At 29.6% G+C, this 25,055-nt stretch overlaps 1 protein-coding gene across 1 annotated transcript in view; it reads right to left on the bottom strand.

Annotated features, from left to right (window-relative positions):
• Positions 1-264: 264 nt before the first annotated feature.
• The window catches only part of LOC147801259 (cyclic nucleotide-gated cation channel subunit A-like), a 66,633-nt gene continuing 41,842 nt past the window's right edge, over positions 265-25,055 (bottom strand). The window contains exons 3-5 of the mRNA XM_087155445.1: positions 22,088-22,215; positions 8,219-8,421; positions 265-1,934 (exon numbers count right to left, since the gene is read on the bottom strand). Coding sequence (XP_087011571.1) covers positions 481-1,934; positions 8,219-8,421; positions 22,088-22,215 — 1,785 coding nt within the window. The 3' untranslated portion in view covers positions 265-480. The remainder of the gene's footprint in view (positions 1,935-8,218; positions 8,422-22,087; positions 22,216-25,055) is intronic.

Genomic DNA, 25,055 nt, shown 5'->3' with positions numbered 1-25,055 from the left:
AGATATCTTAATCTAACTTAAAGTGCTATAACAATTTAAAGCACACAAAAGTATTATTAATTTTTCAAAATAAGAAGTCGAAAAATTTATTTCTAACATAGATTTTAAATTATTGCTGATTTCATGCGAAGATCCGTAATGCGAAATGTTATGACGAGATAGTGGGAAAGTTCATCAACCAATGAAAAATAGTGAACCGTTTGTCACTACATTGAGTATACAAGCCCTTTACTCTTTGCGATGTGCTTACATGTTTAAATTGAAGAGACTTTAAATAATATCTCTTTATTACATTTTAACATTTTTGGTCAAACAATTTTAATATAAAATATTTTAAGAACACATATGAACATAAGTATATATATAGATATATATATATTTATTTATTTATGTATATATAAGTATGAATGAATGTTATAATATTTATAGGCAATATAGATCTTGTGTATCAAAATTTAAACTATTTAATAAGATTGCTAGCTAGCTTTCAGGAAAATTCGGATTTTCTTTTTGATTAGAAGAAGGCAAAGAAAAAGCATTAAAACCTTGTGCTGATTGTTGTTCAATGTATGGTTTATTCGACATTTCTTCTAAACGATGTAATCTTTGTTTTAACTGTCTTTGTGTTCTAGAATACTCACTAAAAAACCTAGCAAATTTGGTTTGTAGGTTATCAAGAGAAGTATGCAATTTATTATACTTAACGTGAATATTTGTTTCTTCTAATTCACATGATCTAGCGTCCTTTTCGTCTAACAAACCATCTCTCATTAGAATAGCTTTTCCTCTCTCTATTAATAACTTTTGAGCTTCAGGATATTCCGCTAGCACAGTCCATAAATCTTCTTTGGAAAGAACAAATAAATCTGAGAACCCTACACTGCGAACATTTGCTGTTCTCCTATTTCCTGTTTTTACACCTGATATATTCAATATGCTAAGTTCTCCAAATACACTACCTTCACTTAAAGTTGCTAAGATTTTTTTCCCATCATCACCGACAACCTGAAGTTGTCCTCTTTTAACTATGTACATTTCTTTACCGACATCGCCTTTCCGACAAATATAGTCCCCTGGACTAAACACTTGCAACTTCAATTTCAGCACCAGCTGCACCAACAGTCCAGGTTCACAATCTTGAAAAACTTTAACTCTTTTTAAAGTGTCCATGTGAACATGAATCGCAATCTCAGCTTTCAGTTTGTCAGGTAATACCGATGTCACATCATCTTCATCTAAAGATTGTCTGTTAATCCATAAATAATCAAACCATTTGATCACTCTATTTTCCAGTTCCTTGCTGACCTTGCGAAATTCCAAATACTGTTTCACTCCGTCCATTCTTCTCTGAAATTCCGAACGAGTCACGTTCATATTACTTATCATACTACCAACGTTGCCAACAATTGTTGCAAAAATCAAGACACCAATCAAAAAATCTATCACAACAAAAATATATTCTTCGTCTCGAACAGGCGGTGGCATTTCTCCTATTGTAGTTAAAGTAAGTGTAGACCAATAGAAACAGTAAATATATTGATGCATTAAAGACGAAAACTTGGGTGTAGTCATATTGTAGACCCATGTATCACTCCCAAAACCTATAGAGTAACTTACAGCAAAATAGAGACATGCATTCCAATGAATAATGACTAATATATAAAACACGAGTTTGGCTATTCTAAATGCATAAGGAAAATTAGTTCTAGTTTCTGTTCGATCAAAAAATTCTAATAAACGATGGAAGCGAAGCAATCTGTTTAGACGGAAAATAACAATACACGGCACATGCAAATCACAAGTAGTGTCCATTATCAAATACGATAAATCAGTTGGCACTAAACTGAGGAGATCTAGTTTTACTTGATAGGAATGCAAATAATTTTTCAGAAGTTGTTTGGAGTCTCTAACTAGAAGACCTTGCTCCAAATATCCTGAAAAAAATGGAAAAAAATAAATTAGATAGAAATTATTTTTAAATGAGTCACTCATAAGATATTGCTATCATCTTGGTGAGCAGTGTTAAACCAGAATTGGCTTTTAACCGGAAGAAAATAGTTAATGGAATTAAATAAATAATCCCAAGAAACTGAATCGGTAAGATAATACTAGATTAAAAAACTTCATTCGCTTCAAAAATATTAACGGAGTGGAAATAACAATCGACATGTTTCAAGCACTCAAAAATAGGCGCCTATTTTCAAGACTTGCCAGAAGTGAATGAGAAGAAGCAAAAGTGATTTGAAATATAAAACGTAAACTTGCTAACAAAAAATGGAAAATAAAGGTGAGATCTGGAAAACTAGAAAAAACCTTAGTAGCCGAGAGTTTTTATTCTCTGCCGGCACCTAATTACACTTTTTGGAGGAAACTAAAAAAATAAGAATTGTAATTCTCGTCCGGCTATTGAGGTTTTTTCTCGTTTGGTTTCTAGTCTTTATTTTCCATTTTCGTAGGCAACTTTATATTTCATATCTCAAATCACTTTTGTTTTTCTCTTATTCATGTCTGGCAAGTTTTAAAAATGGGTGCTTATTTTTGTGCGCTTAAAACATGTCGACTGTTATTTCCAATCTATATATCTTTGAAGCGAATGAACTTTTGTAATCAAGTAACAATTAATAGAACGATTTTTCCCTTTGACGTAATTAGGTTTTGAGAGGTGGAGTAATTTCAGAATAGTATCCATTCTCTTCAGAGCTTGCGCAGAAAATATGGAGTGAAAAAAAATATATGGGAAAGTGTATGTGATAGTATGTGTATTGGTGTATGCAAAAGTGCGAAACCTCTCTATAATTATAGCAGTGTCAAAAATTAGTTATCAAAATAAAGGATTAATTTTGTACTGTATCTGAAGTTAGTGATATTATTTGAGCTTTTTTATTTTGTTTTAATTTTATTTAAAAACTAGTTATGACTGAAAATAAGTGGCAAGTAATAGAGAAACACTCGAGTCAATTTCATTTTTAATTGTTTGTTCTTATCTTTAACATTTTGATAAATATATTAACTTCTTTATTGTTATGTAAAACATTTTTTCGATTAATTAAGCAATGGAAATTTGTTATATAATAAATACTTGCGTTACTTATGAATTAATTGTTCGACGAAGGATTTAGAAATTTTAAACTATGGATTACGGTGACGGGATAGCCTGGTCGGTAGGGCACTGGGCCCATGTCCAAGAGTTCGTGGGTTCGATCGTAGCCGGCCGAAAACTCACCGTGTAGTAAATGGTGACTGGTGCACGTTAAATCTGTCGAGTCGCAAAGTCCTCCGCGTTCCCATAGCAAATCAATACCTCTGGGGGTTCTGATGCAGGAGTTTCCTCGTCTTCTGGATTGGTTCAAAATTACAAGGTTACGGAGACATTAGTAGTCGTAAACCCAAAATTGGGTCGGTTTTCTACGACAGATATGAAATTATATAAAATATAAAGTAAAACTATAGATTATAATGCGAAGATTGCATTATGCATTAACACTTTAAAGTATTAACAAGCAATTAGATCAATTATTTTTTTACGTTTGAGGTTAAAGAAATAAATCCTTTAATTAAAATCCACTTTTTCCAATGGCATAATCAGCAAAATTGATTTTAAGGCGACACTATACTGCGGGAGAAATCTTTCATGGCAAATTCTATTTCAACTATATTTACAATTTAAAATTTGAAGTATAGAAAAATTGAGTTCAGAAAGAGTAAATTTTGTAGCTTCAAATGCTGATTTTTTTTCAAAATATCAAATTTCAAACAAATTATGACAGAATTACTTCCCTTTCGATAATAACAGCTAATCCTGCAATAATTTGTTTGCAATAGGTAATTTTATAAGTTATTTGAAACTTCTTAGTTTACTCTTGTTTTATCTCAACTCTCTTTCTTCTGTATTCTAATGTTTAAATTATTAATGTAATTGAAAGAGAATTTGCGACAAAAGGTTTTTCCCGCTGTATAGCGTCCTCTTAAGTTCATGTTCTGGTCAATCTAGCTGGAAAAAAATAATTGGAATTTAATTCTTTTATGGTTTAATTAACATCACTTAATTTCTTCCAATTGCACCATTGGAGTATAAAGATCACGTTACAAAATTGAATTAGTACCTTATATAACCATGTAATATAGTAATGCGTTATAACAGCTATTAAAAATTTTAAATAGCTATTGTCTTATACGTTGAGCCTTACGCATGTACAATGTGCAAATTAAAGTTCAAATAAACTAACTTACAATTATATAAGAACAATGTTTAAGTTTGATAAATTGGACACTAGATACTCTGTGAAAATCAAATAACAGAGCCAGCTATAGGACAAATTTGAAAACAGCATTTCTATCTCGTAGAAAGTATGTGATCTTGGGACGACGACGGATTTACAAGCCATTAAACTGATGCACGGAATGCTGTAAAATAAGCAGTCTAAAGCATCCTAAAAATCCGATGCTTCAACTTCGCTACAACTTTCGAACCAGCCAACATAATAATATAATTCTTTTTCAAATTAAAGTATTTCAATCAATGCTAAATAGGTAAAATAATAAAAAATTTTAACGCGATCTAAAAGGATAAAAATGAAAAGAATTTAAGTCACTATTACACGCAATCAATATTTTTCGATGATCTTTTTTTTAAATCAAATTTATTGTTCCCCTAATTCTGATTACATTAATAATTCTTTTTTCTTGCTCTTTCGGTTGTTTAAGACGTGAAATGACTATGAAAAGTGTCATACGCCAACCCTCCCTACTCATTAGTTGACGAAGTTTTTCTTCACGACTTACTCTCGTCTTCCGGTTTGTCAAAGTGTAAACATTCTACGATGTCAATGTGTGAACAATGTAAAAATATGTCTTATTTTAATAAACTTATTCTACATACTTAAATATAAAATACCCTAACTGAATTATTGAAATATGAACTCGACTAGAGGCTCGCCCTGATTTTCACTTGCTTTCTATCAATTCTTTCAAAGAAAGTATTTCATTACTGTTATTTTTCTTTATCAAATCAAATGATCGATTGTCTTTCAATCTTGAAGCCATTGATATATATTTAATTTTAGCAACGCCAAAATTTTTTCAACTCTAGACAATTTAGCCTTTTATATTCTTATTAACGCCAAATTTTCTGGTACCTGATCTCAGTTCAGCTCCAAACCTACATTACGCCTGGAAATGTATTCTGCTTTGATTTGCATTCTTCGGCAACCACCACTCTTTTTATTACAATGGTTTTGCTTGCTCTCCTTTTTATTTTCAAATAAGGTTCATAAAACTTGCTGTTCAATATTCAACTTAGTTATTTTTAATTTAAGGGAACACCATTATGAATTTTTCCAATTTTTTTTATCCAATAAAAGTTAAATATATGTAAGGTTTCGAAATAATTTTTCGAATTTCGAATTGATTGGTGGAGTTAGAGAGACCAAAACAGGGTCGCATAAATTAGTTTCGCATATAGGACATATGTATGTATCTTAAATTCTGGCTCCATCGAAATCTCAATAAAGCTTAATCTTTTTTCTGTTTTCTTTTCTAATATAATGAATTATCGAATTCTGCACAATATAGAATAGGATGATTTTTTTAACTAACTTTCAAAAGTTCGAAATCTATTTTTTTAAAAGATGAATCGAAATTAGTAAATATAAAACATATTTTCTTTCTTAAAACTTCCTTTGAAAAAAATTTTCGATTCTTGTTTCGATGAAAAGGGAAAAAATGTTTGGAACTAAATATTGTAATTTTGTTAATTAAAAATTTTTTTTTAACTATTCTCTTGATGGCCAATAGATGGCGATTTTTTTTCAACAATTGTATATGGATGCTTAATTCTTTTTTTTTTCTTCAATATTGTTTTCAAATTTCCCCAAAAAAACCTCTAAGTATATTTGTAAGAAAAAAAACTGGAAGCATGCATCCAAGTAAATAGTTCAGATGGCATTATCTAAGTGATTAGTTTTAAACGTTAGTCTCAGATCAATTCAATCTACTGAAATTAATGCAGAATAATTTGTCTGACTCCTCATTCTTAGAAGATAAAAAAAAGAGAGAAAGAGAATAAATTACTACGTGCTAAGACTAGAAAGCGTAAGTAAATTGATCAAAGTTAATTAAAAGCAATTTGATGAAAGGTTAAACGTAAATAAAAAAAAGAAACACTGTACTTGTTAATTATATGTTAGCTATAGTTTCTTTTTCCTTAATTTTTTGCAGTACACTACACGCTGAATTATTTCTTCAATGCATTCATTTTAGAAGCAAATTAGGTTTACATTTTCTTACTTTAATAAAATTATTTTTTTCCTGTCACTATGCATCATTTGTGTCTTTCAGTTTCAACACCGGCCATCACCTTGACAATCAAATCAAATTTTGGAAATGTCTTTTTTTAAGTTTTTTAAGCTATAAATTAACTTTTCCATGAACTGTATACTAGAAACTATGGCATATTCTACTAAATCTAAATTGTACATGCATTAAAATATCATACTTTTCTGCAAAACTAGCCAAATCCTGCCAATAAAGAGAGACCAAACCGGCCAAATGTGTTTTTTGATCAAGATTTTAACACTAGATTGCCCAAGGAAGTCATTTTGACTGCTTTTTAATTTCAATTAGAAAAACAATGAAGTACATAATGACACAATTTCTTAGAATTTTGTGTCTTTTTGTACAACATATAATTTTTTATTGTTAATACTTACTAATAACTTGTTATATAACTGTAAAAAATATTAAAAATTAATTTTAAACAAATTTTGTTCCACATTAGTTATTCTTACACAATCCAGTCACTTTGACTGCCTTTGGGCAATATAGATATATACTAACTTTCAGTCTTTCAATAGTGTTAATTATTACTTGTTGTTAAGTGTTGAGTCTTCGCTTATGACTATATACACACTAAGTTTCTATATAGTTGAGTCTCACGTTTTGTTTTTTTTTTTTATTTGTACTCAGTTTTGCAATGAAGAAAAATGTGAGGTAAATAATAAGTCAAGAAAGAAGAAAAGTAATCTTACCTCATAGAAAACAAAAAAGCCCTTACTATGTAATTTGCTTACTATGTTTACTTTTGGTCTCGTGAAATCAAAATTTAATGCAATTACTGTCAAATATTATTTGATGATTTCATAATATTTACTCGTCACCATTTTTTAATAACATATTATCGTATTATGCTATATCAAATAACAAATTCAATCACCAATTATTTTAGCTCTAAATTTTTTTATCATCATTCAATATTAAAAGTTTCTGATTCTCAAGGCAGTTTTAAAGTGCATCGAGATTTCCAGAGATGTTTAGTCCCAGTCATATAACATAAAAGTAATTTCAAATATAGTTCACTTAAAAAACTTTTTTTAATATTTGTTTCATGTAATTTGATCCGGCCAAACATTTTTGTCTGTTTGCAATCTTAAAAACCAGTGTTTACATTAATTGCAAAAAAAAATTTTGAGTTTCCGTTTGTAGCAAAACCAGCCAAAGTGAATTACAATACCGATTGAATCTAAAATATAAAATTAAATAACTGTTCGGTCCTTTTACGTGCCTCTTTTTACTGCTTTTTTAAACACACTGTCTTAATGCTTCTTAAACCGAAGAATTTTCGGTTCCTACCTTATTTTGGCTCAGTGTAGCCCAAACTCAGATTTTCTAAAGAATTTGATGTTTTGGAGATGCCCGGTTTTGCAACTAAATGACACATTTAATGTTTTGTGCAATTGTTAAAATATAATTGTCTTAATATTTTTTTATTTTATTGTTTATTTTATTATTATAACAGTCGTTGAATAGCTGACTCGATTTTGAGTTTCTTTACGACTACCAATGTTCAACTCCGTAGCTTTGTAATTTTGAACCCAATCCAGAAGACAAGGGAGCTTCTGGATCAAGTATTGGGAGAAATTTGCCTTCGTGGAGGACTTTTTGACGGAACTAACGTATATTTACGTTAAGTGGAGAGGAAAACCACTTATATTTTCATTGGTCTATGCACGCGAAGTCGAGCACTTTACGGTAGAACAGTCTAACGAGGACCGATACCACACACCCTCTTTCCCAACTCAGGTTGATCAAAGTTGCCACACTCCCGCTTACTGACAGGAGTCAGTGATGCTTGACATCGGTATTCTACTGGGAGTGTCTTTACGATCAGCCCACTGCGTTAGAACATTATTTAGCAATTAAATTTTTAGTAGACAAAATATACCTGTTCTCGCATGGATAACCATATCGATAAAATAAATTCCATCACATAGATAATCAAGGAAATACCAAGTGACAGGAGACAACTTTTGTAGCTCCCAGAAAACACTGCGTCCAACTATCATGACTACATTATAAACCAACGCCATAGAAATCACAGATAACCATCTATAGTGAAAGTTCTCTGATGGATCCACTACAAAGGTCCTAGAGAAGAGACAAAATTTTCACAAATTTTATTCAATTTAAAACAAAAATTGACGAAGTTAGGGAAAACAAATTAGGTCATCAAATGAACAAAATTTTTACAAACTAACTAATTTATTCTTTGACTGGGTAACATGAAATTCTAGCAATAACTTACTTCATAATAACGTTCTACTTTTCAAATTTTTAAACATTTTTTCTGTCTGTTACATCATTCTGATGCAACTTATCGATGAGATGTCTTATCGCTTGATCAGAGGAAATGTCTGGCAGTTTTTTAAACGACTCATAATTTAACGACTATATTTTTTTAAACGACTTTGACAACTGAATAATTATTAACCAAAACAATGAAAGTAATTTGTCTAAAGCAACTCAGTAAACTTAAATTATGAAATAAAAATGGAAACCACAAAAACTTCCCACGGTTAGTCTCCAGCAAGGAGACTGTAACTTATGATCCATCTACCACTAAGGATATTTTATGACAGCCCTGTGGTCAGTGCGATCCGGGGGCGGAATTGGTATCGACCAGCTATCACTGGGATTCGAACCCGGTAAACCTCATTGGCAGGCGAGCACTCTATCCTCTGAGACGCCACCACTCAAAAGGCTTTCTTCAAAGGAAAATTAAAACTAGTTTAATTGTTAAACAAAAAGTAACGAAGTTTCAGATTCTTATTTTCCTCTGAATTTTCAAAGGCAATCACACTGAATTTGTTGTTTTTAACCAAGCCTTTCTTGTTAGTGATTCGATTAATATTTATTTCCTTGCGGAATACTAGTTATTTGAGTGCTTTTGTTACTTCATTTATGATAAAGATTCTAAAAACATACATTAATGAGAATAAAATAAAACACCATATTTAGTTATGTTTCACACTTTATTGCAAATTTTAAAATGAATGATATTAATGAAAATAAATAAATATAGACTATCGGCCATATTTTTAAATTCATTCAATACAGCACATTTTTATAGTGTATAAAAATAATATAATCTTATAAAATAAAATAAAAATTGAAATTGAGCTTAACAGAAGCATGCAAAATACGTAAAAATAGCAATATATTAAAAAATATATGTTTTCGTGAGGCTGAGAAATGAGTAACGTTTTATTGATATTTTGATCCTTCCCATCTATTGTCAGTTAAGAATTTAATCCTTTTATCAAAAGAATACCATTATATGCATGGGAGAAAAAGTAGAAGAGCAAATCTTTATGCACATATTAATTACTAGTTATGGCTAGTAGTTTAAAAGGTGATTTAGCATATGAATACCATATGGTTGTGATTAAAATAAGATTTAAGATTAATTTATTGCTTTCTTCGGCATAAAAGGAATAACTGATTTTTCGTCTCTTCTAGATAAAGAGCCGCTCAACTTGAGAAAATTTTATTATTATCAATATCAGTCATACGAAGATTTAGAATTTTCAATTTCAAATTTTTTATATAATCCGTTAGCAGCATTTTTTTATCGGCACTATTTTCTATATGATTAAAGTCCATATTTTTCGGGATGCGGTTACCCTTCATAATTTTGAAGTTCAAAAAAAATAGTTGCTAGGGTAGCAGTAAAATAGTTGCTAGGGTAGCAGAGGAAAGAAGGGACATCTTTTGCCGGAGGCAGCCTTAGAGAGGCGCTAAATTCATGAAAAATAGTTACAAATAAATTCCAAAACAAAATGTTTCCCTCTTTTAAATATTCCCAGTTTTCCTTACCAGTTACGAACCGCACATTGTCTCCCAATTTTTGTCCCATTTAAACTAAAACATAAATATGACAGATATTTTGTAACTAGAATTGCTTGTAGCTCTTTTTAAATTAATTCGTAACAAATTAGCAACATATTCAATGAAAAATGCTTTAGAGTAAACGCTTATCATAATCATTCAATCTATCAAAAACAATAAATGCGATCAAAAACATTTCTAAGTGTAACACACATTTGAATTTTAAACCAACTCGAATGAAAATGTATGACTTTATCGAGTTACGTTGTTTTGAGAATCATCAAAATCGAAAATTATTATTCAATTAAATTTAACAATCGAATGCGAAGTGTGATGGATTTTAGTTTTAAAATAATCTATAACTTAAAATGCTCCTTAAAAACTCGTTATATCTGACATATTGCAAAGGGGCAAAAAAACTAAGTTTGTGCCTGGGTGCTATGAACCCTGGCTACACCTCTGGTGGTGGAGAGAGCGCAAAATAAAAAATATATCACCCTGAATAACTTTTGATCTAATGATCAAAAATTAGATGCAAAAACATACTTTCGCTGCATAAACATGTCTTATTTTATTCGACGGATTCGGATTTCTTACACCTAAAATATAGGGAGCTGTGGTGGCTCGGGGGATGGAGCATTGCAGGAATCCCAGCTATGGCTGGTCAACACAAATCACACCCGGCTCAAACTGACCTCAGTGCTGACGTAAAATATCATCAATGGTACACGAATCTTAACTTAGAGTCCCACTGCAGTCAGGCTAACCGTGGGAGATTTTAGTGGTTTTCCTCTCCATGTACGGTAAATGCGGGCTAGTACTATAAAAAGGTCCTTCACGAAGGCGAATTTCTCTTAATACTTGATCCAGGAGTCCTCTTGTCTTCTGGATTGGGTTAAATATTACAAGGTTGCGGAGTTGAATACGGAGTTACGGTAGCCGTGAACTCAGAATTGGGTTGACTGTTCAAAAACGGTTATAAAATAATTTTTAAAAAGAATGCAGGGGGTAGCCGTAATCTGGGAAATATGATCCCAATATTCTGTTCAGGAGAGTGGTCCAAAGTTTGACCCACTTAGTGTTAATTTCATTTTTGGCGTATTTCGCCATATCTCGAGAAACTTTTAAGCGAATTGAAAACATTTTGCACACAATTATAATATTCATTTATCCAAAAATAATTCTATTCAAAAAATTACTTCTAATAAATATTTATTATTTTATTAAAAAAAATTGAAAAAATTTGAATTGTAAGGTATACTATTCTTTACATCATTTTAAAAATCATGATTTTGAATTGCAAAATACGAAATTGGAGTGAAATTTGTTAAACAGTTCCTGAGAAATCAAATTTTTTAAATACGACTTGTTTGAAATTTGATTTCTTTGGAACTATCCGAATAATTTCTCTCAAATTTTGTATTTTACTATGTAAAATTAAATAACCTTAAAATTCAAGCATTTTTCGACTAAAATTAAATAATAAGAAATAATAAATATTTACTAAAATTTATTATTTGCATGGAATTATCTTTGAATGAACGAATTTTATAATTTTGTGAAAGTTTTCAATCCGCTTAAAAATATCTCGAGATAGGGCAGAATACACAAAAAGTAAAATTAATATTAGAAAGTTCAAACTTTGGAGCGCTCTCCTGTCCAAACTATTGGGACCATATTTCCCAGATTGCGGCTATCCCCTATATTTTAGGGGTCAGAAATCCAAATTCGTCGAAAAAAAAGGTATGTTTATTCAGAGAAAGTATGTTTCTGTGTCTGATTTCGCAACTTAAAATGTCGTCTGAACTAGTTAATTAGCATATTTGAGGTTACCTCTTCGAATCATTAAGAATGAGTTCTAGAACGTGAAGATCCGGTCATTACCTCAAAAGTTATTAGGGGAGTCCGTTTTTATTTTGCGCATTGTACTCAAGTTAATTCTCACAATTATGCAATAATTTTCCATTATTCTACTTAAAAAAAAAGCTTGAAGGTATACGAAGTACCTCAGAAATCACCGTCTCAGTTAAAGTAATCTAAAAATTGAAAAACTTGCAAAAAAAATAGCCATTTATTATTAATAATCATATTTTATCCAGCATGTATAAAGATTACGACATTACGACATGCCTTTTTCAAAATCCGTGACATTATGGTACCTGAGTATTAAATAGCTTTATTACAAGAACCATCAATTTCTCGTGACGTACTGACCCAATACTTCAAAACTTTACAATAAAGTAACATTTTTCCTGCCACAAAATTCTTCGAGGAATTGCTATAAGTATTTAATTGGCAACCTTCCTTATAAATTCTAAATTCAAAGATTATAAATTTATTAATATTATATGCAAACTTCTGTAACTCAATAAATGTCCCTTCATTTAAAAGGTATAAATTAAATTAAAAAATCTATATTTTAAAATTGTTAAGATATTTTTAGGAAAAAATATTTTCTAGGACGGAATTGAACATTGTTTATAAAACGAGAGGGAGAGTAAAAAATTTTGGGAATATAGGATATAGATAGAGTTGTCTTCGTTGGATTTCACTGTCACAAATATTTGTTGAAACTTTACTTCAATTATTTCGAATTCTCATTTACAAAATATATTTTATGAATTAGATTTTAAAAATCGAAATTGAAAAGATTTAATATTTAATTTGAGATACTTGAAATCAATATTTTAAATATTTCAAAAAGCTGGTATGATTTCAGCACAAACTGAGTTATTGGACAGACTTAAATAATGCTTCTGAAACATGGCTCTTTCGGGTTTAAATGCATAAAAACTTAGGTTCTAATTTTATTTCAGAATTTTTTTCATTAGACGATATCAGTACGTGATAATTAAATTAAAAAATCTATATTTTAAAAACGGAAAGATATTTTTCAGAAAAAAATTTTGTCTAGGACGGAATTGAACGTTTTTTATAAAACGAGAGGGAATGCAAAAAAAATTTTGGAATATTAAATATAGATAGATTTGTCTTCATTGGATTTCGCTGTCACAAATATTTGACTCTTTGCTTCAATTATTTCTAATTCTCATTTGCAAAATATATTTTATGAATTAGATTTTAAAAATAAAAACTATAAATATTTAATATTCAGTTTGAGATATTTAAAATCAAGATTTTAATCATCTCAAAAAGTGGGTATGATTTGAGCTCAAATTAAGTAATTAGATATACTTACATAATATTTCAGAAATATAGCTCCTTTGGGTCTAAATGCAATAAAACTTAAGTTCTAATTTGACTTCAGAATTCTATTAACTAGACAATATCAGTACGTGATCTTTATTACACGCTCTTTATTTAGTTACGTGATTTAAATATTTTAAGGGTCAATTGAGGCAAATAGCAATAAAAGATTTTATCCCTTCAATAAATAAAATAGGGAAAAGTAAATTGGTCCATAAAGGGGAGTGAAAATAGATAGAAAGAAAGCATAACTATTAAGGCCCCAAAATTATTGCTCATTTTTTTCTTATTTTAGTTTAGGAAAATGTGTAAATATTTTTAAAAAAAGGCGCCAAATTACTCAATTTTTATCTTTACTTGCTTTAGAAAGTACTAGATTAAATATAGATAATATTTATAAATTTAATATCATATTCGTTTCTCCAAAAAAAGAGCTAAATGATCGCTACATTTCTAATTAAATAAGTGCAAATTTTTAAAATAAGATAGCACAAAATGGATATATTTCATTTCCTTAAACATTTTTCACGTGTAGAATATATAATATATTAAACTAATTTCGACAGATATTCTAACTTCATTTAATTATTTAAGAACTCAATTCGTTTAAGTAGAAAAATTTACTTATCTATAGCCTCATAAACTTCACAGAATGATTTTAACGTAACAAACCTAGAAGTTATTTGAAGAATGAATACTATTTTAGTTATATTTTTCTAAATTTATTTGAAAAATAAAATTTGGTAATTGAGTTTGAATTTTTGTTTGAAGTTTTTTTTTCTTATCTTGATATCTAAAATGTATATTATTATTCATTTTGGCTTTTTTGTAGATATATACAGGTTATTTTTATTTAAGAGTTGTACTTTGGACCATAAACTTTTATCGTATCAATAATATACATGTTGTTCCGTATCGAAACTGCTTGGTTGCCAGGCAAAACAGTGTAATAGTTGAGAGATGATAATTATAAATATCTTCATTTTTCATTAGGCAGTTAAACTGGTTTCGATTATTCGTATACTCTCCTTCTTCACTAATGACTTCACAGATTTCGGCAGTTAGTTACAGATTTCGGCACAGTCTGTTTCATCTTCATTTAAATAACCTTAACGAGTATACTTTTTATCTTCATTTTGAACAAGGATTCTAACTATATAAAACGGAATAACCCTTTACGCATATTAATTTTTAAAAAAATAATATAGAACATTAATGTGTAAATATTATATAAATATTATACTGAAATTAATATTTATGTATTATAATTTTAAAAAAAGTGCCCCAGAAGTTCATAACGATAAAATATTTCAAGAGAAGCACATAGAATCATTTTTGATGATGTTGTACTTATTTCGTCTTGCCGACTTCAGTGTCATCTGCAACTCAAAAATAAAAAATACTAGCGCAAATTTGTATAAATTTCCTCAGATACCCGAATGCGAAAAAAATTATACTAATAAAGGTTACTGTTTAAGATTTCGAAGTTCTTACTCATCCCTAGGAATGTGGTTGAGAATGGGTTCGACTGTAGTATAAATTGATAACTTTTTCTTAAAATATTAAACACAATTTTTTTCGAATGAAATGTGCATTATAAATGAGCAAAAATATATATCGACTTAAAATAGCTGGAAAATAATACTTAATTCGGATTTAAATATTTTTTGTTTATTAACTATTTTAAATATATATTTTTGATCAACAAACAATTATGATGACAATTATTACTAACATATGTATACTTAATTAACGAAAGGCATTATTTCATTCCGTTCTTTATCCAGTGTTTTACACACCATCAACTATATAAATGAATGAATTACATTTGCAAAACAGACTGTGTTGCGTGTTGTGCACCTCAACAAGAAGTACCGTTTTTATCTTGGAATTAATTTTTACTTTCAGATAATATTATAAATTTAGCATCAATCGCTAGGAAGTAGTTCTCAAAAGGTATAAGAGCATGTCACAGATCGGAATTTTAAACTCTTATAATAGCTAAGTTTAAATTTAATTCGGAGTAAAAATTTCAAAGTAAATATATTCTGGTTTTCGGAAAGCAATTTTGCTTTTTTTCCCAACATAGAAATTGAATATATTTTTCACAGCCAACTTCACATTAGCACTGGCAGTTCGCCAGTGCCAAAGTAGGTTTACAAAATTTCAATTCGGCAATGTAAGATGCACGAACATGCACCAAGCCAATTTAAGATGATAAAGACACATTAAAGACATTAATTTATGCAAACCGGTGAATACTAGCTCGTGAGATCACTGAGAGATTAAATTTATCGAATTCAGCCGTTTATAATCATTTGAAAAACCTAAACGTTTATTCGTAAAGCTCCACGTATGGTTTTATCATGTTCTAATTGAAATAAATTTGTGCCGCCGAGCTGACGTCTGCAATTTGCTTCTTAAACGTCAAGAAAATTATCTATTTATGGAGAGCATCATCACTGGGGACAAGAAATAGGCTCTCTACAACATTGTTTTGGTCTTCACAAACTTTTTCAGAAAACAAAACCTTTACTTTAAATAAGGTAGGCAAAAATCACCTGGATCAGTTTTCGCCAGCAAAGAGCAAAAGTTTTATCCACGTAGAATCATGCTACTTCTAGAAAGATGGCAAAACGTATTGGGTCAGAATGGATTATATATGGTTTAATAAAATATTTATTCACTATAACAAAATTGCTTTTCATTTTCATAATAAAAATGAAATTACTTCCGAACAACCAAACAATAACAATTCTCGTTAGTTACAGGAATTAGCGAAATAAGTTAATATATTGTTAATTTTTTTTTAAATAGAAAAGTACATTGCAAAGGGAGTGAATGTTAATAATTCAGAATAAGCTAATATTTATGATATTGTTCCCACCTTTGGAAAAATCCCATAAAAGAAAAGGCACTGTTTAAAATTAAAAGTCGAAAAAGTTTATATTTAAAACAGGATAACTTTAAATTTTTATTATATATTTTAAATCAATATGCCTATTTTCAGGCAACCACATTTGTGTTTTATAATTTGTAAAACATTTTACTATTAATAACATCAAATGTTATCTGTTCCGAAAGTACGCCACATTCAAAATTACTACCTTAAACTCATTAACTTCCACTTCAAGTGCTAGAAGACTTGTTATGCCCTGCGGTAAAAGTCAGCCATGATGAGGACTACAATTTTTGAAATATTTTTGCTCATCTTTTATTTAATTTTCACCTCAATAAACAAACTCATAATATTTACTTTACTCGTCTCTATCTTTCGAATCAGATGGCGTCATCTCTTAACGAAAATAGAGGCTATTTCGAACTGTATTTTAGAGTTAACTTTTATTTGACTTTTCTCAAAAGTTGAAGCATAATAGAATCGTTATTTCATTAGGACGTCAACTATTTTGTAGTATATTTTAGTAGATATATTGATAGTATTATATAGATATATAGATAGTATTTAGTATATTTTGTTGTATATTGTAGTAGAAGTATTTGGTACTGGATTTACTTCAGATTTACTTCAGATTTTCGAAAGACTAAGACCATGGAGGTAACATCGTTTCGAAATCTATTTTTATAAATGAACTTTAAAAATCTGAGTTTTTGATTTTTGAAGTATGTACAGGGTATAAAAAAATTTTTGAAATCGGTCAAATATCGCAAGAAATAAACATTGGATCGAAAAAGTGAAAATAGTGACATTCGACATTTTTAAAGCTATCCAACAATATCAAACTCGATTTTTTAACCAAATCTCCTGGGATGGGACAGGAAGAAACTGAAGTCCTAAATATGAGTATATCCTTTTTTTATTGCAGATTTGGATTCTCTAGGAAAAAATAACCCTATTTGAGATTATGCAATTTGCTTCACAAATGTCACTGTAACAGAGAAAAATTAAATTAAATAGGGCTGTTTAAACTTATGGCATCTCGAGACCACTCAGATTGAGGAATAAGATAAATAAAACTAAAAATGTTCCAGGGGCTGGTATAGCCTGGTAGGTAGGGGGCATCATCTGCCTGGACTCTCTAGATTTCACTAAGCAGGAACAACAGCACCAAAAATGTTTCGGTATTTTTTTTCTTTTTTTTTGCAAAAAAAATGAAAAATGAGCATTTTAAACGAGTCTACTTTTATTTTCTGTGCAACCCCATTTAATAGGGTTGCTTAAATTGGTGGTATCTCAAGCCTAATGAGATTTTAAAAAAGGATAAATAAAGCTAAAAATTTTATTTTTTTCGAAAAAAAGGGAGAGAAAAAATTATAATTTTTTTAAACGTGTTTTTTTTAACGTGCTGCGAAGCAAAATGCATAAAACTACGACTCAAATAGGGTTCATTTTTTCTGGAGAATCCAAATCTGTAATAATAATTAGGGATTCATATTTAGGATTTCAAAGCATTAAGTTTCTGGTTGGCTTTTATCCGTGAAATGGATGTTCCTGTTGCATTATTAGACAGTTATGTCACTGTCAAGGTCCTATTCCTTTTGACTAGAAATCTCAAATAATGGTCTTGGTCTTGAGCCGATGCTGTAGCATTTTAGCGGCCTTGACCAAACCAGCGGATCACTGTTCCTGTCTCTGTGATCTGTTCCTTCAGATCATTTCTCGAAACCCCGATGTCCCTACAACAGGTAATCTGCAAATAGTCAACCTCGAGTCTTCCAACTATCCGCCATCTTTTGGCATTGTCTAGTCTACACAAACGCGATCACAATGCCATTGTCTTACGACGTGACAGACCACTGCGCAGCAAAGGTGTCAGCGAAGAGCTAGGCTATCATCTGATACCTTATTTGCGTATAGGCGTTACTTATTTTGTTCTTTAAAATATTTATCAGTGTAGTAGAGATTTGGCCAAAAGCGTAAAATATCAAAATACTATTAAGAGTACCTTTGGCACCCTCTCTTGACTAAATCATTGGTGCAAGAGTCTCCACATTTTAGCCTAAACCAAGTCTGTGGTAACAACATAATAGTTTAGCAGTCGTATTTATTACAATATTATCTGGCTATAATTGGCAAATAAATTCTTTTTTTTAAAATTTAACGTATAATAATTATAAGTATTTAAAAACTTCATTACCAGTGCTTTTTTCAATTTCCTGGCTAGTCGGTTCAAATCTGCTAAAAAAATTTTAAAAATTGCAATAAAAATCACAGAAGCGTTTTGATTTGAGAAATTTCGAATCAAATTTCAAAATACATATCTACACATAAAAAACACTCCAATAAGTTTAAATTATTCATTGAAGAAAAATAAAAGAATGGTATATGTTAGAAGAGTATTTGCTCACGGCTATTTTTCACTTCACGCCCCAACCAAATTATATACATCTTCATTATTTGATGAGTTTTATTGTTAAAAATAAAGCCGACTATACAATTTTTTATCGTTTATCGATTTTTATCCTTTTCAATCGCTATTTACTTTGTCGCTATTCTTTTACTCATTAATTTTAGGTGTCAAAAAAGGCACTCCTTAGTAATAAAGTACTTCAATACTTTCTTACAACTAGGGATATTTTCTTTTGTTAAAAATAGCAATTTGTGTGACAAGTGAGAAAAAGTTATTAGTATTCAGCATTATTAATTAGTTGACGTTCTCCTAAGAGATTAATGCCAATAAACTAATCAAACAAAGTCTTACCTATAGGTATACAGATAAAACCATATATTTTCTTGCAACATTTCCCCATTTTTTTATTGTTACAAGATAAAATGCCACATTTATTTTACTTCTTTAATAATGCAAACAGATGCAATGGGTTTTTACTCATGAACTTTTATAGAAGCAATTACAAGTGATCATTTTCCTTGTCTTTACGTGACCTATTACGTCAAGTGGAGAGTAAGGTGTTTAACCCTGTGACGCACAATTTTTGTTAAACTTATTTTTAATACATTTTTCATTATTTTGTATTCATTTAGGTCAAAAAAAGTGAAAAATATTGCGTTTAGCATTTTTATATTTAAGAGTATGATCTACAGCATGAAACACCGGTGTCTTTGTTACATTAAAGGTAAAATCTTCCAAACATGGCACACTTCCAAGCAAAAAACTTTCAAATTTGCACTTATATGCAGTTGTTTATACCTAAGAGAAGCAGTTATACATCATTGAAATTTCTTAAATTTGCAAAATCAATTATTAATAAATGCTTCAATATGAATGAAAAAAAATCGCACTACTTTTTCAGACTTTAAATTTTATTACAAAAATAATTTCGAAAATCTAACAGATTTTTTTAGTAACTATTAGACTGCCTTTTACAGTTAAAAATAGCAAAATATATTTTTGCTTGTGATTAAAGAGTCAGAAAAATATAAAAAAAAATATCTCTCCTACCAGTGCAAAACTAACAAAATGTTTTATAAACATTATTTCACAATCAAAAAATTTATCTGTGAGAAAGTTTTTAAAAAAAATAATAATAATAATTCAGCTTGATTCATGAACGACCTTTCAGGTCTTTGTTAGAATTTATTAAAATAATATTATCTAAATTAATAATACCTACAAAGTAATCAAACAAGGTCTTACCTGTAAATATATAGTATAGACTATATATTTTCTTGTCATGTGCAAAATTTGTTTGTTACTAGACTAAAATGCATATATAATTCCTTTCTTGTTGTTTTCTCTAATGACGCTTAGATAAGTCAAGCTTTCCAGCCCTAACCTTGCAAATTAAGTCAGGAAAGTATTCCTTTCGCTTGACAAGAGAGTACAACTAGGGTGAAAGTACGTCTTAGCTCAGAACCCCTCAGACAGATGGCAGCACCATTCATTTTTCCAGATTTTTCAGGAAATTTTCTCCAGATCTCTATACCCATGGCACTTCTCAGTGACCGACCACCGGAATTTCAATTCCACGGAATTTACGAGTTCATATACCTCATGCGCTGGGTGGGTCTTTGCAAGGTCAAGATTCGAACCCCGGCCTTTCTGAACTGGGGCTGATTTTCAAACCACAACTCGTATTTCATTTCTTTGAAAATACGGATCTTGTAGATCCGTATTTTCAAATATACATCCAGTAAAGTTTTACCTTGTATCACACTCTCTGAAAAAATCAGTTAGCGTTGAACCATAAAATAATTACCTTGAACCAATGTACAATAAAACTTTGCTGCAACTTTTATAAGGTGTAAAATTGAATCGACAACCAAGAATTGAACTAAGATAAACCATGGTATCGTAACATTTGGAATTAATTTGCGCAGTTACACTCTTTCATGGTAGCAAGAAATTTGAACGATATTATTGCTTCAACATTGTAATTATTTTTAAAAGAAAATCAATCAAACATTCTATCTTGAATAAATGTTTAAGATAACTTTAAGTTTAGTTTTAAAAAAGGATTTTCTTTAATTAAAAATGGTAAAAAAAATTCAGATATCTAAATAATAATAGTTTGAACTAATAAATTTCAAAATTATTATTATTTTAATTAATTATAGACTTATAAAGACTTGCAAAAATTAAAACTTATAAAGATTAAAAAGACTTTTGATCCAAACTAAGCAATGACATCTGGTTAGATAATATCAAAGTTCAAAATGCGAATTGCGAAAGAGTTTTGAGTGATCTGCTAAAGATTTCAAAAACTGAAGCTTATATTTCTTAATTTTAGTATACCAGTGGAATTTCTGATTTTTTCTGTTTAACTTTAAAAAAATAATAGTAATACTTCGACATATAACGAACTCAAATGGTGACGCTAAAAATTTCATGATATCGAAAATTTAGTAATTTGAGTAATGGTATCAAAATTGAGTACAAATTTTTTTTAGAAAATTTAATGTTTTTAAAAATTTAATAAAATAATAACTATTATGGCATTTTAAAAGTTACATAACATTTACTTACTTAAAAAACAGTTACTTTTAATAGCGCTTCTTTTTACATTTAATTTTTGTTTAGCTGAAATTTTTGTTTCATCTTCCTCATCTAATATATCTCCAAAAGTTATAACCTCTTTAAATATTTCTAATTCTTCGCAATTACCACATCCGGCAATATTATTATCTTCAGTAACTGCATCGTCGTAAGTATCAATTTCTTTCAGATATATTAAATTATCAAGTTCTTTCGAATCTTATGAGCGGTTATTTACATCTGTGCCCTCATCTTCTTTATGGTTGAATTAGTCAGGCAAATTCTTTTTAATCTGTCAGGCAATTCAATCTCTTATTTATTATTGCTTTAAGCAATTATTCATAAGTTACTCAAAAGTATTGGAATATTAATATTTTGTATTAAAATATTAAAAGTATTAATATTTTGGTAATAAAAAATGTTTCGTGGAATTAAGAATTGCTGAGAAACATATTCGTTTAAAGGGAGCGTTTTTTTTAATTATCAATTTTAATTATCGATATTTCACGATATCGAAAAATTCATGTTATTGAGGTTCGCGATATCGAGGATCGACAGCTTAATCATGATTGTTTTTTAAAAAAATTAATTTGGCATAATAATAAAGTGTATATTACTAGTTATATTGACAATGTAATCCTGTTTTCGTATGTTAGCTCCTTTTTTTTTATCAAACACTTAATAAACTTTTCTAACTATCTGCTAGGTCTATCAATAATCTGTTGCTTTGTAGAATTACTATGTCCTCGTATGACATTAAAGAAAATTAGTCAACCTATAAATTTTTATAAAACATTGATATTGTATAGAAATTGAATCATACTTACTTTCCCCAACAGTGAGTTGTGTCAATCTCATCTGGGGGATTGGGCTTAGGTCCATTAGAAAACTTTTCCAAAAAAGAGTCAATCCTCTCCAAACTTTTTCTTTGGTGTTTCCTTAAGAATTTTATGTTCTGAAAATAGATAATTTGAGCCAGTACAACATTTGTGTATTTTTTTTAAAAAGTATATTAAATTGAATAGGAGAAAGAATACCATACTAAATACCTCAAAAATAACCGACGGATTGAAGAGTCAAAGTAAACGGTAGGAAATAGAACTATGCAGTTTGCAGTGTTCTCTTAGGATACAAGAATAGAATATAGAAAGAATACCATACTCTTACTTTCACTTTTTGCATATTTCAGCGTATCTTAAGGATTCTTTACGTAAATCGAAAAATTTTTGCAAACACTTATAATATTCGCTTATCCAACGATAATTCCATATATTTATTTTTATTATTTTATTCAATAATAGTCGAAAAAAATTGAACAGTAAGGTATACAAATTTTCACATTTTAAAAAATATAATTTTATCTGATAAAATATTAAATTTAAATGAAATCGGTCGAATAGTTCCAGAAAAATCGAATTTTAAAGAAGTTGTATATTTAAGGGACTTAAGGATTTTGGCCCATTCCGACTGAAGATCCTGAAAGAGTTTTGCTCTTTGAAGAATGCTTCCCTGCTTCCGTCAACTTTCCTTCCGACAAATTCCCAAAGAGGTTCTATTTGTTTCAGGTGATTGACTAAGCTGGTTTCAAAGTCTTAGCCTTCTCAACAGTAAACCAATTTGTCACACTTTTGGAAGTATTCTCACACGCACAGTCACTGTGAATAAGCATAAGACGTCGTCTGTATGCAGCTGAATTATATTCACGGGTTCCTGCGCAAAAGCCCCTCCTCTGAACAAATAATAGGATGATCTGATTGAAATTTGCAAAAAAACACGAACCATGGACAACTAAAGATCGGAAGAAGATTTTTTGATAGATATATAGATATCAATGAAGTAGTTTCTTTATAGAGTAGCTTTTTTACTTTTCTAATCACATTAAAATATTTATTTCAATAAAATTCCCCACTCTGCGAACATTATTAATTAATCAAGTAATTAATGTCAAAAATTCCATAACTGAAGTAGTAGCATTTCAAATAAAGATATATTTGAAAGAAAAAATATCAGAAATCAGTTTTTTCAATTATTATTATTATTCAATATTACGCAACTTTGATTTTTTTTTAGAACATATTTCTTTGAAATAAAGCAAACATCCTTTACTAATTGCAACGTAATATGAAAAAATAACAATCAGATAAGTATACTAGAATAATCAATTGGAAATTCGATTTCTGATTGATCAACAGATAAATCAGTTTTCAACTAATTAATTGGGAAATAGGTCTTTGACCCCCTTCCCCGAGCTTGCAACAAAATTGCCAATATCTCATCCCGATTTGGTTTTAAAGTAATTTTCAGGCCTGCTAACAAAATTAAATTTAAGTCGCTTAAAGATCCTTTTAGCATTGAAAATCGCTTGAGACATTTACCACATACCTCGCCAGTGCGACTTTGGCTGCATCGGACAAACCAAACACGCCTTAAAATTCAGACTTAAGGAACACGATAGATAAATTCAGCATCAAGAATGCGATAAATTTTCTATTGCTGCCCATTGTTGAAATATTGAGCATAAATTCAATTTTGATAAAGCCCAAATTATTTCCAGACCTAACTAGCTCATCTTGGTGCCCTGGAATCTTGTTTTATTCGTATGAATGCCGTTTCTCTCGCTAACAACACTATTTCCTCACCACCTCATCATAGAGCGAGGAAATCCATTTTGCCCTGATTTGCCTCTCTCAGCCACTGCAGATTTCCTAGTTTTGTTTTTTCACCTTTGTTTTTTTTTTTTTTTTTTTTTTTTTTTTTTTTTGTTATTGGCAGGTTAGCATTTTCTGTTTCGAATCTCTTTTGTTTTCCTCATTCACGTTTGGCAAATCTTGAGAATGAGCATTCATTTTTGAGCACTCGAAATACTTGACTTTCATAAGCATATTCGTATTTTTAAAAGCAAGTGAAGTTTTCATAATATCAAATCCTTGACTAATGAACAAGAAAATTGATCTTTGATTAATTGACTAGAACTATTTTTGATCTTATAAGAATATATTTAGTTGAAATAAAAAAGCCACTTTTATTTCTTTCAAATTGATAGAAAAAAAAAGATCAAGAGAGAAGGAAAGCTATGTTTTTACGAACATTGCTGTTTGACAGGGAAATCGATAAGATGTTCTAAAGAATAAATTGTCTGCTTTTCCTCCTCTTAACTTTTTAAACAAACTAGTCGAAAGAACATTCGACTATTTCCAAGAAAAGTGTCTAACAAAACTCAACTTTGACTAAGATTAGCTCGAACGGAGCAAAATTAAAATATCAAAATATTTCGAAGCATGTTAATAAAAATACAATAAACAATTCAAAAATATAACTCATACCTGTTTTTTTATGTGTCGAGTATTTTCTGTTATTTATTGAATATCAAATTGAATATTATTTGATATAATTATTTAAATGATTCAATACCGAAACGTTGTGCTAAAATAGTAAAAAAAAGATAAGCATTTTAATTTCAACTAACTCCATACTTTTTTTTTGCCTATTTTCCCAGTCTAAAATATCACCCAGTTTAAAAGTTCTCCCGGTAACCAAATTATTTATTAAAAAATGTAATCTAATTAATTAATTTTTAATTAATATAATTATCAAGTAAAGATGACAGGGAAATCTATAAGATGTTCTAAAGAATAAATCGTCTGCTCTACCTGCTCTTAGTTTCATAAAAAAACTAGTCAAAGAAACACTCGACTATTTCCAATGAGAGTGTCAAACAAAACTTAACTTTAATTGTGATTACGTGTTAATTGGGATTGGTATTACGCTCGAACGTGTCAGAAATAAAATTCCAAA

Source organism: Parasteatoda tepidariorum, chromosome 11, assembly GCF_982258835.1.
Source record: "Parasteatoda tepidariorum strain Cologne lab strain chromosome 11, Ptep-v5.0, whole genome shotgun sequence".
Classification (NCBI taxonomy): domain Eukaryota; kingdom Metazoa; phylum Arthropoda; class Arachnida; order Araneae; family Theridiidae; genus Parasteatoda; species Parasteatoda tepidariorum.
This window is presented reverse-complemented; position numbering and strand designations above follow the sequence as displayed.